Below are 15687 nucleotides of genomic sequence, written 5' to 3'. Positions count from 1 at the left end.
TCTTAAATAATATCCTATACTTGTTTTTTTCCTTTAACCTTTTTTTGAGCTGGCGCGAATACCATACTGGGTAATTTATTTTGTGTTTAATAGTATTTTTTGGTACATGATTTTCTATAACTTTTCGCAACTCTATATACAAAATTTTGACCATTTCATCCACGTCTTTACATGTATTAAATAACTCGATCCAGTTTAATTAAATTTTTTTGTTTATTACTTCGTAATCGGCATTAATATAAATAAATTTAACTATGTCCTTAGGTATAAATAGATTTTCTGATGTATTGTTTACTTCAAAAATAATTTCCAGTGGCGGATGATATTTATCTATAGTACAACCTTGTGTTACTGTCTTGGACAGTTATCCTTGAAATGTTAGTAAAAACTAAGTCTAAAGCTTTTCCGTAAATATTATTAACATTGTTTATTTGAGAGAGACCGGTTAAATCCATAAAATCCTTGATCAAAGCACTGGTTGATGAATTAGTATTATGTACATTTAATTTTTTTTTAATCTTGACTAACAACCGATTGTATAGATGGTATATTAGTCACCAATTATTAATGTATTTTTTGTTTTAGAATTACTTTTTCTAAATTTTGTATAAAAACATCAAGGATTTCAAATTTTTAGCAGCTCTGATACGATTCTCGGCTCGTAGAGGAACTCCGTCGCATATGTACAGCGATAATGGTAAAAACTTTGTCGGTGCTGACAGAATATTGCGTCAAGAATAGCAAGAATTACTGAAAATATTTAATGAGAAATTTATGGCGGAAATATGTGAAATGGAAATAAAGTGGCATTTCAATGCCCCGTCATGGCCTTCAGCAGGAGGTTTGTAGGAATCAGCAGTAAAAAAACATCATTTTAGACGTGTAATCGGCGAACAGAAATTAACATATGAAGAAATGTATACGCTTTTAACCCAAATAGAAGTCATTATGTCCTATATCGGAAGATCCTGATGATATGAATTATTTAACTCCATCCCACACATCGTTTTGGTGTGAACGTGTGGGTACGCTTCCGTCTCCTTTTCAGGAGACGGAAGCGTACCCACTTCCAAATGTTAGACTCCGGACTATTACTGACTTTTTTTTATAACCCAATATTTTTTAATGGCCCGATCCGGGATTTGAACTTGAGACTTCGGGATCTGTGGCCTCATATTTAATCACTAGACCAACGTATAATTGATATTAATATCAAATTATATTTACATTTTCTAAATTAAAAGCAAAGAAAAAAAAGGTTTGTTTTTAATATCGGTTAACGCTATTGTATACTAAGTAAATACTACTAAATAATAAGCTACAATAATATTTATATATTTTAACAGTAACATTATTTTTAGAGGGCAGTAACAATTTTTTTATTCAACAATGTTTTAACAAAGGTTTGTTCCATTGAGTATGTGTTATAAACAGTAGATATTATTTGTAAAAATAGAATAATTAATATATATCTTAACAGAAATGTTTTTATAAATGGTTACTTAACCATCCTCCGTCCTCTTGGACGCACTTGGATTCAGATATTCGAAATATTAGCACCGCTGCATAGGACACCTGCACTAAATTAATTTCAAAACCACACTAATGTCATGTGAACAGTCTGCAGTTTAGTTTAGTCAAACAGAGTGAGTGTTCGGGTCACAATAACTATTGTGTAATATATATATTAGGGGACATACATAATATCGAAGAATATCTTTCAGACATCCTTTTTACGTACCTACGCCTTAACCTATTATCATCTTACTCTGTGTAATGCTTACCTGTTCACATTTTTTACGTATTTCTAATAACTAGTATCTTGACAAATATAACTCAAAATAACAAACAAACAAAATTGTCTCCTTATTTGGTGTATTTACTACCTTCTGTATATATTTACTGTCATTTTCATATCTACGGCCTAGATAGTCTGTGCTCAGTGCATTGATTTTGACAAGTGTCATTTAAAAATATCATAACACGAAAAGGAATGTCAATAATCCCACAATAAAATAAGGCAAAATGTGTATCGATATTTATTAATAAAATTAATCGATACGTTTCTAATTTGGTAAAAGTAATAATGTCTTCGATAACTTCTAAATTAGTTTTGGGTTTATCTTGCGCTGTAACTGTTGCAATAGTTAGTTATGTCCATATAAAACAGCAGGCAGACAGGTATTTATTTGAGAATACCTTTAAATTATGGTATTTTATACATAATATAATAATTCCTACTGTATCTTCCCCACGTTATTTTTATTTAAGTCAATAATAGATACTAAAAAAAAATTACTGAATATTTATTGTAAATATTTATTATATAATAATTTCAAACACGTTTTGCTCTAGTTTTCATAGTCTTCATTAATATTCAAAAAATACTCGAAGAATGACAATCAACATTTAAACAATATTACTGAATTAGGAATAGCTATGTAAAAATATCATATTATAGAAATGATAATTTATCAATAAGCAATTTAATTTCAGTTCAAGGAAATTAATATTTTTACTATAAAACTTAATATATTCAGTCTATATAAATTATTAAATACTTGGTAATTCCAAATGAGTTATTGACATATTTCATGTCTTTGATATATTAGTTGTGCAGACTGAAAGGAGTTTGAATGAAGAATTATATTGTCTCAGATTTTCTACTTATGTCTTCAGGGCCTTGAGAAAGATATTGTAATTTTTCTTCATGTATATATACTGATTGACAATATATAGAAAATAAATAAGCAACAATTTTCATTCAATGTTCAAATTTCTTACTTGAGCTTGCTTTATTAAGTAAATACAGTGATTAATGAATTCAATTCTATTTCTTCAAAATCAGTCATTATCAATATATTGTATGTATAAATTAATCAAGTATAAGTTAATTAAATTATTAAATAGGTGATATTGATATAGAAAGTATTATATCAGAATAAGAAAGTGATTAAAAAAAAAAATAATACGAATGATTTTAGGTGTGTATAGCATCTTTTAAAATCAAACGCATGCCCTGAATCTACAAAAAAAATGTTTTTCCCATACCTATAAAACAGGAAGGTAGTTCATAAGAGACATTGACCACATCTACTAGTCCACACTAAAACAAGCCTTTGAGTTTGATTGGTGATTGTGAAAAGCGACAATGGTGGTATAGACTTGATTGAAATTTACCCTGACCCCACAAGACTGGACTGTTATCATAACCCTAAAATTTCAACATCAATCTTGCCACTTAACCATAAAATAAATTAATAAGTTTTAAAGTTTATCCCATATAACAAAAGCTTATTTCAAATATTTTTTACAGGGAAAAAATGCATGAGGGTGTTATCCGAGATACTGAAAGACAACAGAGAAGAAAAATAGAAAACCTTTATATATTAGAGAAGCAAAATGAGTTAACTAAACAACTTAAAAAGGGAATAGGGAACTAATAAAAACTATATTGTTGACTATGACACTATTTATTATATAATAGATTAAATTTAATTAATACTAATTACTATTTCTTTTCTTTAAGCCAAGCCTCTAACATTACATCCTTGAGGTTTAAATTGATTCCTGTAGGCTCTTTCTTATCAGTTCCATCAATAAAATTATCCAAATTTAGTTTTTCTTTGGCAACCGCAGCTAGACAGTGAAATGTTTTTGGTTCCCATGCCGCTAAATCAGATAGTGATTTACGATCTAACATTATATCAGCCCGGCCTAATCCTTCTCTTAAAGAAAAGGCTGTTATATTGTGTTGTTCACATGCTGCTGTTATACGTGTGTCCCAGAGAACTTTCATATCCTCCTTCTTTAATTTACGAGCTTTGGTCGCATAGGCTAAAGCACGATGAACATTTCGGACTGCAACAGAATAACAATTTCTACGACGTCCAGTGTAGTGAGCTGCCAATCTAAATATTCTTCTTTTCCTCCAGAATTCATCAGGACCCCGAGCCCGAATCCAATTAGCAACGGTTAAAAATACCATTTTTATATCTGAAAGATATAAAGTAGAATACTTTATTATCAATTTCAAAAACACTTATTTACTAATAATAGTCTTTACTGATTTCAATCAGAAGATTTTTTACCTTGCTTCTGTTATTGCAATCTTCCAATTTTTATAAAGAATAGAATCTTTAATAATTTAACAACATAACCTAAGTTTTAAACATTGACATTTGACATTAATATAATATCTTTAACAGATTAGTAAAATAAACACAAGTGATATTGACAAAGTTCCTTACCATTGCCAGCTGCTGCAACCAATGACAGGATTTCATTTTCTTAACCTTTAATTTCAACACTAATCATAAGTTTAAATAAAATTTGCTTAAGTTTAAACTATTAATTTGCAATAATATTATACAGTCCCATTAAAGCAACAAAAAACCACATTAAAAAAAACAATAAATCATGTAAGTTATTTAATATTAAATTTCTGACTATATAAATCACTGGTACAAAACACAATACGAACAAATACTATAAACTAATTCATTTTTCATCACAGTAAGCATTAGATGAGTCAATTTCACTGTCTTCCTCGTTTAAAATGTAAGAATCACTCGACACTTCAAAATTATCGTTAACAGACATTATGTGGCTTATGTTGAACTTATTGGTAATTTTTTTGAAACCGCTTACTTCATCCTCTTTGTGCATGATGTGCTTAAGTAACAAAATCTTAAAAAAACACACTAAATAATAAATATGGGTTTTTTACATTTTAGCGAAAAAACAATTTAATTGAATTGTTTTTTTTAAAAGATCAATGTAATGTAATAAAACTTTTAATTTTAAAATCAAATAAGACATACCTCCAACAATATAACAGTGATAAACATAACAAGGTGCATAATGATGGACACAATTATACAGTTATGTACTATATTAGAGCAACCCCTTGTATTTATCGAGTGATTGCCCAATTCTTTCAAATAACTAGAGACACAAGATCCACTTTTGCAGCAACTAACAAAAATAAAGTCGTTACTAATTAAGCTCAAGAAGAAATCAATCAATTAACATAAATATTATATGAATGATTGATGAATTACGTTTTCAATGTATACAAAACTTACATATCTATTAATTTAAGCAAGAAAAAATTAAAATGGAAATAAGTTCTGCATTTGAAAAAAAAAAATAATTAGGTTTAAAATAACCCATTAAGATTCTATCCGATTAAGTTAAAATTTGGTATTACGTATATTTTTGATTGTCGTTATAATAATAATACTTCATATTTATAAAAATAATACTTACCTAAATGGAACACTGTCTGTTTCTACACTTTTTATTGTGTTTGTATTCCTATCATTTGTACTTATCCATTCATAGTCACGTATTTTATCATGCCAGTCTTGACTAAACCAATCTTTATACGATTTCAACTAAAATCTTCTATTTATTAATACAATTTAGGTAATCATTTTTCATATTCATTTGATGGTTCGTTATGTAATGAAAAATGCCCGTTAAATTGAATAGAAAAACGAAATATTTAGGCATATTATTGTATACTAATTTATAGTTTTAAAAGCAACTTTAAAACTATATTATATTTTTTTTTAATATTTCGCAACAGAATGTACTTGGTGAGAGTATTCCTATACTTAATCGAACTAATAAAAATCTTTAATAAATTATAGTTTAAATTAAGGAATTATTCCTCTTACTCCGCAACATCCTAGAGACCATTGCAGTTTGTCAATAAACTGTCTATGTTTAGGGACTGTCCTGTATTGCCTTATACTGTTAGTTAAATAACTCGACGTAACCTCTTGGCATGAAAAAATTCTTTGGATGCATACAATTATACCAACAATATTTAGTATAATTACCCAAGCAATACAGGTCCATAGTCGACAGCAAAAAACGTTTGCTTTGTATCTGCAAACAATAAAATGAATATGATTGATTCCTGAAATAGACTGATTGCTCATTGTATGTGTTGTTTTGAGTTGGGTGGCGGGTAATGATGATCTTGTTACTTCAATGCAGCTTGGTGGCGGTAGTCGCTTTTGCAGTTTCGTCCTTTAACTACATTCCAAATGATGTGAAGCTGTGCGTCATTCCATTTTATACAAGTATATTATATTGAAGGATGACTCCGACGGAAACAAATTAAGTTAGGAACGTGAATAATGGCAAGATGTATTCAAATAAAATTTAAAATTATACAATTTATCTATTGAAAAATTGACTTGTGTTTAACTTAGTTATAAAGAGATTTTTAGAAGATTAATGTGATAAAAACAATGCAGGGTAAATACATAACATAACATAATCAGCCTGTAAATTTCCCACTGCTGGGCTAAGGCCTCCTCTCCCGTTGAGGAGAAGGTATGGAGCATATTCCACCACGCTGCTCCAATGCAGGTTGGTGGAATACACATGTGGCAGAATTTCGTTGAAATTAGACACATGCAGGTTTCCTCACGATGTTTTCTTTCACCGCCGAGCACGAGATGAATTATAAACAAATTAAGCACATGTAAATTCAGTGGTGCCTGCCTGGGTTTGAACCCGAAATCATCGGTTAAGATGCACGCGTTCTAACCACTGGGCCATCTCGGCTCATACGGTAAATACAGACATGTTTATACTCTATAGGCTATTGAGTGAGGACAGAACCTGCAACTTTATCATTAGGAAGATTGTATATCATTAAACTATAAACAAAGCGCATATACAAATAGAAAAATTAATATCGAATCAAATACACAACTCAATCTTATTTCCATGTGCAATCGCATGTAGTTGATAAAAATTTGGTGGCAGCATAATAATTGCGATCAGCAATACGACCGCGTTCACGATATCTGTACCAGTAAAAAATAAAATATCACCGACATCTGTAAAGACAAAATTTATTAGAGGAAAGAGACGTTGCTATTGTGAACATGCTCGATAAATAAATCTTACCAATATAATAATATTACAAATGCGAAAGAACAGTAAGATCTTTCCCAGTTGATTTTACATCGTCTGTTCCTTAACGTTTATAATCCAATAGGAAGGAAATCTAATACGACCTGAGAGCATCCGGCGTCGAAACGACAACTTCGTATACGTTTCTAGGCCCGTGAGTGTAAGCACTGCCATTCCAAATTTCGATCTGCTACTCAAGTTTTATTTAAAAAACGCTATTAGTCTAGTAGACAGTTATAGCTCTCTACTATACCGACCCTGGATTTTAACCCAGCACTTTGGAGTCTTATTAAGTACTACATTAACGAGGTAATCAATCAGACTTCTGACACAGACATACTTTGGCATTTGAATGCGAACTAAAAAGTCGGTTACTCAATCATAGGAATAATAGACTTACAGAAAAATAATATTAATGACCACAAAATAGCTAAAACTGATATAAGCCATAATACAAGTGAAATCCAGATCACAATAGGACTATTTAGACGTTGATTCATATTTATCTTTCGTCTTTAATAACCAAACACAAATGACGTTTTAATGTTGACTCATCAAAATAAAAGTACGAAATAATCACTTCATAAATCGACCAGTATTTTATGAGTTATATTAGCTTCGAGAAAACTAAACGGAGTACAAAATAAATTAATAAGCTGTTGAATTTTGTTTTAAGCTCGTGAACATTATTCTATAACAATAGATAGTTTATTTAAAAAAATACACACGGGTTTGTGGCAGAGAAACTAATACATACATACATTAACAGCCTGTAAATTTCCCAATCCAGCACTGGCTAAAGCCTCTTTTCACTTGGACGAGAAAGCTTGGAGTTTATAGCAGGTTTAAAGGTTTGGAGCATATTCCACCACGCTGCTCAAATGCGGGTTGGAGGATACACATGTAGCAGAATTTCGTTGAAATTAGGCACATGCAGGTTTCCTCACGATGTTTTCCTTCACCACCGAGATGAGTTATAAACACAAATTCAGCACATGAAAATTCAATGGTGCTTGTCTGAGTTTGAACACGCAACCATCGTTCCGTAATGCACGCGTTCTAACCACTGGGCCATCCCGGCTTTGAGAAAAGCTAAGACTGTACAATAATTATTTTAAAAAAAACCAGTATCGATACCCCATTATAATGAATTACTAATAATTCTATTTACCTCTCCAATTAAGCTTAAAGCTTGTTAGGAGTGTGGACGACAATAGCCAAAGAAATCAGGTACTTAAATCATTGCGCTATTGACGCTTAATAATAAATTTATTTCCATTTAGCAACTCCTTCATCACCTCTCAGTTATTAACCAGTTCTTCGCCTCTTAAATGTCCTCTTAAATGTCTTTACATTTTCCATTTTAACTATATATTTATCATCACAATCACGTAATAATATTTTATTAAACATGTTCTTAGTAATGAACTTATTGTATTGGTCAATGAAACCACTTGTGTAAAGCATGTTTTATTATATATATTTTTATATAAAGTATTTTTTCATTAATGAGAAATGTAAGTACGCTTAACAAGTTGATTAAAAAATAACAACTAAATTCCTTAGATTATAAAGAACACATAATTATTGTTAAAATAACATTAAAATAGTTATTTAATATTTCATAAAAAAATATAGTATTCTTAGTCTACAATTTGTTTCATATAAGTAAATCTGTTAACTTTGACGACCTTGATAACAGTGTATAATTTATGCTCTGCATATAAACAATTTATTCGTTTGTAGCTTCAATTTGTGTAATGTCACCCATTTTTTTCACATTTGGAGCGACATTGAATTCACAACCTGTGCTAACGAGTATATCTTCGACTTTGACACCTTCAGCTAATTCAGTCAGCATGAGACCTTTTTCTTTGTCCACTTCGAATACACACTGAAAAAAAAAATGCGAGTATTATATGGTATTAGAGATACCGGTCGTTCAATTTCCTTATTTAATTTAGACGGTCAATGAGCTTAGGTAATTGTGAGGATTCCACGGGGACCAAATTTAAGTCAATTTATCTATTTATAGAATTTTCTAAGAAATTTCCATGAGGAGGTATGTGATGTAATTAGATATGTCAAGACTTAATTTTAAAGTGTGTACTATTAAGAGGTGAAGAATATTTAATGCAATCGTAATATGCAATGTAATTTGACTAGTATTGCCTTTCATTTGAATATTTAGTGAATGGGTGATACCCTTCTAGGCCGGACTAATTTAAATGAAAGTAATTATTATTACTAATTACTTAAATGAACTATCATATTATACGGAGCATTTATTTATAAAATTTAATTCTATTTTACTATTAATTTCTCGCATTTTCACATTATTTGTAAAAAACACTAATTATATATGTTAGATACTACAAAAACTACAAATTAGTAGTTATATTAATATAATGAACACAGCAAAATTAACTTTCTTATCAAGATAACTCTGAACTCCCCAGTAATATATTATGTGATAAAACAATAATTGATTTACTGACATATTGAGGTAAGCTAACAGTAGATCTAAATTTAGATTTTAGCAAATAAATTAATATTAAATCATCCATCATAATATTTAATTGAGCGCTCATCTTTACTTCCGGTTTTCTAGTTACGTCGAATGCGAAATGAATACTACCAAATAGAACATACAGCGTGGGATAATGTTACACACTAAAATAAACTAGTATCGTCTGTGGTCTAAATTCACGGATCAAACATTTTCTTCTATCTGTTTTTCGTATAAGCAATATAAATAATTGCTTTGTACTAAAATATATGTATATATGACAACTTTCAATATTTACGAGTTATTATATCCAATAGCTTATCCGATCGCTTTGTTTACCTTTTCTGTGATGATCATGTCCACACAATTCTTGCCAGTGAGAGGTAGATTACACTCTGATAGAATTTTATGGGCACCATTCTTAGCAGCATGCTCCATAGTCACAACAACTTTAGTCCTTGGCGCCGACACTAGGTCCATTGCACCTCCCATACCTTTAACCATTTTACCCTGAAATAATACATATGTACTATATAATAATATATTGGAAATTACATTATGTAATTCCAGTTTAGTTTTGTTATTTGGCCCCATATGTAAAGCAGCACATAATTATATTATTAAAAATCGTTTAGGCTTAAATTACGTAAGAACTTTGCTATAGATATAGCAATTGCATAAAAATAGAAGGCAGACATTCTTAATAAATCATTTATATTTATAACTCCATTTGTATTATAAATGTCTGCAAATTTAATTAAATATTTATATTAACATAATATATTACTATACAATGTTCGTGGACATGTAATTCAAAGTTAGTAGTAATAAGTGAAATTCAAAGTAGATATTACAATATTCTATTTAAACATCTATCTATCTATCATCTTCATGGATTTACTATCTGAGATTCGAAACATTTATTAAGAATTTACGAAATTATTCGAATGTTGTGATGGCTCTATGGCTATAAACATATATACTCCGCTGACGCAGCTGCCCTCTACCTCATATACTTACTGGAATCATCCAATTCGCTAGATCTCCGTACTGAGAAACTTGCATAGCACCAAGAATCGTTAAATCAATGTGCCCCCCTCGGATCATAGCGAAACTATCATCGGATGAGAAATAAGAAGCACCTGCGAAAAAAACATACATTTGCTATTCAAACTACTAGACCTTACAATAACTTGATAAACCGGTACTTGATAAGCAACTATTCTAATTCTATATGAATTTACATAACTACTACAAAACAGATATATTTATCTCAGATAAAGTAATGTATACAGTGAATTATTATTTGAATTGTGTTGTTTGTTTGCTGTTATCACTATAAATGGTAAAACTGTACATATATTAAATTCATAATATGAATTACTAAGTATTCAATTTTAAGTACATTAGTAAAATAAAAATGAATAAAAAGTTTATTTAATTTAACATAATCTTAATTTTTATATAGCTGTCAACCATGTTGTTATGAGAAACATCAACTCAAATTATCTTATCTTAAGATAGCAAGTTCAGATAGTTATTTATTTGATGTTATTTTAATTCATGATCCAAAACAAATATGATTAACATAATACCAACCAGGGAGAACTGTAACAGTTTCTTTTCCAGCATTTATAAGGTCAGGGTCCACTTGATCTTCAGTGGGAAAAGGTCCGAGACCAAGAATTCCATTCTCCGATTGCAATAAAACTTTAACATTCTTCGGAATATAGTTACTGGCTAACATCGGCATGCCTATAAACGATTTAAAATATATATAGATAATAAAAAATTATAATATATAAACATTTTTTTCTTAATGCGTCATTCACGTTAAAACTACTGAAGGTATCAGTATAAGACTATGACTAATCGACGCAGAATCGTCCGTAGATGGTTATAGGCTCTTTTTAATTTTAGTTCCCTCGATCCTTCCCCTTTTCTTATTTAATACTCAGTGAGTATATGTAATTACATGGTAAATATATGTGGTCAACTATACTGTATATTTTAACACTGAAAATATTTTAAATCCAATATTTTAATACTTTTATTTAGTTAACTTACCAATTCCTAGATTAGCATGCATTCCATCTTTAAATTCCAAAGCAGCTCTTCTTATTATTCTTTCCCTCATGAGATCTGAAGATTTCTTCTCTTTCTGTTCTTTTGGTTTCGTTACTGTTCTTCTTTCAATACGTTTTTCAAATTTGTCACCCAAAATTATCCTTTGGACATATATTGATGGTACATGGACAACGTCTGGGTCAATTTCATCGACTATCTCTTCTACTTCAGCTATAGTAACTCTTGCAGCCTTGCAAATAGCTGGATTGAAATTTCGTGCACTCTTTCGGAATATCAGATTGCCGTGTCTATCAGCTTTCCAAGCTTTGACTAATGCAAAGTCACCAGTGATTGCCTCTTCCATGATGTAGTTAAGGCCATTAAATTGTTGTACATTTCGAGGAGCACTTGCTATGTCTATCTGGACAAAGAATAATGAAGAACTTATGGCCTATATTTTTTACTTTGCTACACGATAAGTGATTATCTCCACTAAATTACTTTGCCACTGTAAGAATAATAAATAATGCCGTGGACATGTTTAGAATTAAGATTTCGAGCCCACACTATGTGCTAGTTTAAATTTATTTTAGTATTTCAACAAAAATATACCCCCTATCAATGAATCATGGTCTAGGGAATTTTTAAAATCAATATTAATGTTTCGCAACAAAATACCATTTGTATAATATTGATAATATGACAAATACCTTGAAGATCTTTATGATTGAATAAAATGGAAGCTTTGATGTTAATGTCATGTAACTTGAAAAATATGCAATGCTTGACATCTTTAAAGGATGTATTAAATAATAATATTGTGTCCTATGAATAATTCCTACATACCTTTCCATTTTTAGTATATTTAATTGGTGCTCCACCTTCATGAATTAATGTTCCATATCCAGTTGGTGTATAGAATGCAGGTATTCCTGCACCACCAGCTCTTATTCTTTCAGCCAGGGTTCCTTGTGGTGTAAGCTCTACCTACATAGGTTTTTTTTTATAGTTAAAAATACAAAAATAATGTATGGTAAAAATTCACAACATATAAATAATTACCTAAAAATATGAATAAAAGATTTATTTCATATCTACACACAAACAAATACTGGTACAAATCAATAAAAATGAAGTGTCTGTCTGTGATTTCAAAATAAGTGCCACTTTTTGAGTTAATATTGGTATTTATAATTTAAACTAAAGCTGCTACCTAATAATTTTAATATTTTAGGATTTTTGTCACAAGCATAATAGATAACTTGAATATAATAATTAGTTTAAATAAAAGTTAAAACAGAACACACTAACTTTCATATTTGATGTAAGTTTTTCTGTTAGGTACACAATGTCAGTATCACATAATATACATTTAAATAGTTGACATTTAAAAATATTTTAACTTACTTCTAGCTCCCCATTCAAAAACTGTCTTTCAAATTCAGCATTTTCTCCTACATATGATGATATCATTCTTTTTATCTGTTTTTTCTTGAGTAAGATACCCAAACCAAAATCTTCTACTCCTATAATATATAAAAAATAAAACTTTTAACTTACTGATAGGTAAATTGATGTGATACAAAAACTACAATATACTCAAAATAGTAGTACATACCTGCATTATTTGAGACAACTGTGAGTCCAGAAATAGATTTCCTATTTACAGCCATTATGAGATTTTCTGGTATTCCACATAAACCAAAGCCCCCTACTAGAAGTTTCGATCCATCCTTTATATCCATCACAGCTTCATTTACATCTTTGTATATTTTATTCGATTTATTTACAGTGCTATATGTGGCACTTGATAATATCTGTAACAATAATATTTTCGATTAGAAATTATAAAATAGCAAAACTCTTTCAAATAACTTTAACATAATTTTAAATTTAATAATGTTATTAATTGGTATGAAGTATATTAATATATAATTAAATATTGTATAATATAAAAATTAAACTTACCTTTCCTATTGAAATTGTTGTAGGAGAAAATGAATTCCATTTTAAAAGAATAAGTTTACCAGAAGTTAATAAAACCATTTTAGATTTACACCCTTCTACTTTTAACAAACTTGTGAATCCAACTGTGATAAAGACTGATAAAATCTTGAAACAAAAAATCGCAAAGTGCGACAATACGATAAGGTCAACCGGGTAAGATATTAACAATATTAAGATCACATTTCACGGCAACAGTAAACACACGCTTTAGGCACTATTCTCTCGCTGTGAATGATATAAATTATAAAATATCAATATTAAAAACAAGTCGCAACCCAACTTCAACTATTTTAAATAATCAATGCGATATGTAAATATACATAAATATTTATTAGGTAATATTATAAGCAATATTAACTATTAAGTAGATATATATCACACTCACAGTATATATACATTTTTGAAAATTGTATAATATACTTACAATTACTTTCGTAAAGTAAATTAAAATATACCTAGGTATTCAATTAAAATTAAGTAATTATAAGGTATTATTGGACTTGAATACTAGTCCAATAATCTGAAATTTGAATATTTACATACTCTACTGTACTGTACTTGGAACTTGGTAGATATTATAATATATTTTTAAACTATATAACAGATCTGGATACAAATTCTTTAAGTCCTTAGAATAAAACTTAAAATAGAGCAATTCAATTTGGCTGTCATTTTATGAAATAAATGGAATAGATTATTTTAATAATATAGATTTTATGATGATTTTTTACATCCGTAAATTGATGGGCAAAGAAGTGAGTTGGCTACACTAACATAATACGTCATCATTTGATAACCGTTTAGTTTAGGTATTTTGCCGATCATATTCGTTATCAAAGCGCCGCAATACTTGATACCAAAATTCAGATTAATCGGAAGTATGGGCTAAACAGAACTATACCCACGAGTTTTTACAGCGTACAGATAATTTATATGTTAATTAAACTAATTTACGCTTTATTTTATTTCTTTCATTTACGATATTGAGTAACTTACACGCTTGCAAGGGGTTCGGTATTTTAGCACCATGTTCGATGTTTGGTATAACAAAAATACCGAAGTAGGGCGGTTCGGTATTTGTTTTTGATTATTTTGTTTCCCTAATAAACGATTTAATGGTCAGATTTAACGCAATCAGCATACTTACTTAGTGTTAGTATGTAAATGACATGGTGAAGGCTGAATTATGTATCCGATGTAATTTCAGTCTGACATGTCGCGAAGTGCATGGGGCAGTTAAAGCAAATAAGACATTGCTAGAAGCTTGCATTAGTGAGAAAAAAATATTTTTTTTTTTAAGTTAGGTTAGCTAGTTGCTCTTGTGCAATGATACTTTGATATTATTTTAAGTTAATAATATATATAAATAAATGGTTATAACTCTTTTTTGATCGCTGTTAGGTATTTATTTGTAAAAGACAACCAACCCTGGTAACCCTGGTAACTTACCTTTCCAGCAGCGTTGCAGAACTATCGATAGTTTGACTATCGATCGATGACCTCGAAAACTATTCAGGATATCGATAGTATTATCGATAGTATCGTTTTGATCAATACTATCGATAGTATCGATAGCTCTCCGTGAGCAATAGTATTGATTGCGGCAATACTATCGATAGTATTGCTATCGATACTATCGATAGACTATCGATAGTATTGCTATCGATACTATCGATAGACTATCGATACTATCGCTAATACCTTAACTATCGATAGTCTATCGATAGTGGACTATCGATATGCGACATTACTTTCCAGTTTCCATAGGCGAATGGACGTTAAAGACGCGACATGCAAAAGGCAGAGTAATGACAGTATTATTAATAATTATTTTATTTTATTGATATACAATAGTAATGTTATTATATTATGATTATAACTTAATTAATATATCTATATTAATTATCATTTATATTAATAATCAATTCAATGTTGTTTACACCTGTAATGATTTATTCACCTAGATTTAATACCCTGTATCTACTGCTAAGTGAATGTGTTAGTGATAAGTCCATGGTGTAACTATTTCCAATAAATAAATAAATAAATATTATGAAACAAGGGTAATCTGATTCCTATTAACGAATTAACTCAATATTAATACTTAATGTTATATATAATCATTTAAAGTTGTTAAAACAAATTATTTACGGTATACCTATTTT

The 15687-nt window shown here is 29.6% G+C and overlaps 3 protein-coding genes and 1 long non-coding RNA gene across 4 annotated transcripts; 1 reads left to right on the top strand and 3 right to left on the bottom strand.

Moving 5' to 3' along the window:
- The first annotated feature begins 1971 nt into the window (after positions 1-1971).
- On the top strand, positions 1972-3506 carry LOC135193338 (uncharacterized). The gene is made up of 2 exons (XR_010309164.1): positions 1972-2181; positions 3317-3506. It is a non-coding gene; the product is annotated as an uncharacterized LOC135193338 (long non-coding RNA).
- Positions 3455-4228, bottom strand: LOC113393540 (large ribosomal subunit protein bL20m). Its single transcript, XM_064215209.1, has 2 exons — positions 4092-4228; positions 3455-3996 (listed from the first exon to the last, which is right to left on the bottom strand). Exon 2 carries the CDS (start codon positions 3986-3988, stop codon positions 3512-3514), a length of 477 nt encoding a protein of 158 aa, XP_064071279.1. The 5' UTR covers positions 3989-3996; positions 4092-4228; the 3' UTR covers positions 3455-3511.
- Positions 4229-4500: 272 nt separating this feature from the next.
- On the bottom strand, positions 4501-7459 carry LOC113393293 (RDS/peripherin-like protein xRDS35). Its single transcript, XM_026630103.2, has 6 exons — positions 7340-7459; positions 6737-6863; positions 5685-5898; positions 5272-5399; positions 4824-4977; positions 4501-4689 (listed from the first exon to the last, which is right to left on the bottom strand). Exons 1-6 carry the CDS (start codon positions 7437-7439, stop codon positions 4501-4503), a joined length of 912 nt encoding a protein of 303 aa, XP_026485888.2. The 5' UTR covers positions 7440-7459.
- Positions 7460-8484: 1025 nt separating this feature from the next.
- On the bottom strand, positions 8485-13765 carry LOC113393538 (succinyl-CoA:3-ketoacid coenzyme A transferase 1, mitochondrial). The gene is made up of 9 exons (XM_026630485.2): positions 13484-13765; positions 13134-13332; positions 12923-13041; positions 12362-12502; positions 11516-11936; positions 11048-11203; positions 10469-10590; positions 9788-9958; positions 8485-8833 (listed from the first exon to the last, which is right to left on the bottom strand). Exons 1-9 carry the CDS (start codon positions 13559-13561, stop codon positions 8672-8674), a joined length of 1569 nt encoding a protein of 522 aa, XP_026486270.2. The 5' UTR covers positions 13562-13765; the 3' UTR covers positions 8485-8671.
- Positions 13766-15687: the final 1922 nt, after the last annotated feature.

The sequence above is a fragment of the Vanessa tameamea genome, chromosome 6 (assembly GCF_037043105.1).
Source record: "Vanessa tameamea isolate UH-Manoa-2023 chromosome 6, ilVanTame1 primary haplotype, whole genome shotgun sequence".
NCBI classification, from domain to species: domain Eukaryota; kingdom Metazoa; phylum Arthropoda; class Insecta; order Lepidoptera; family Nymphalidae; genus Vanessa; species Vanessa tameamea.
The sequence above is the reverse complement of the archived record's forward strand: the minus strand, read 5'-3'. Positions and strand labels throughout refer to the sequence as shown.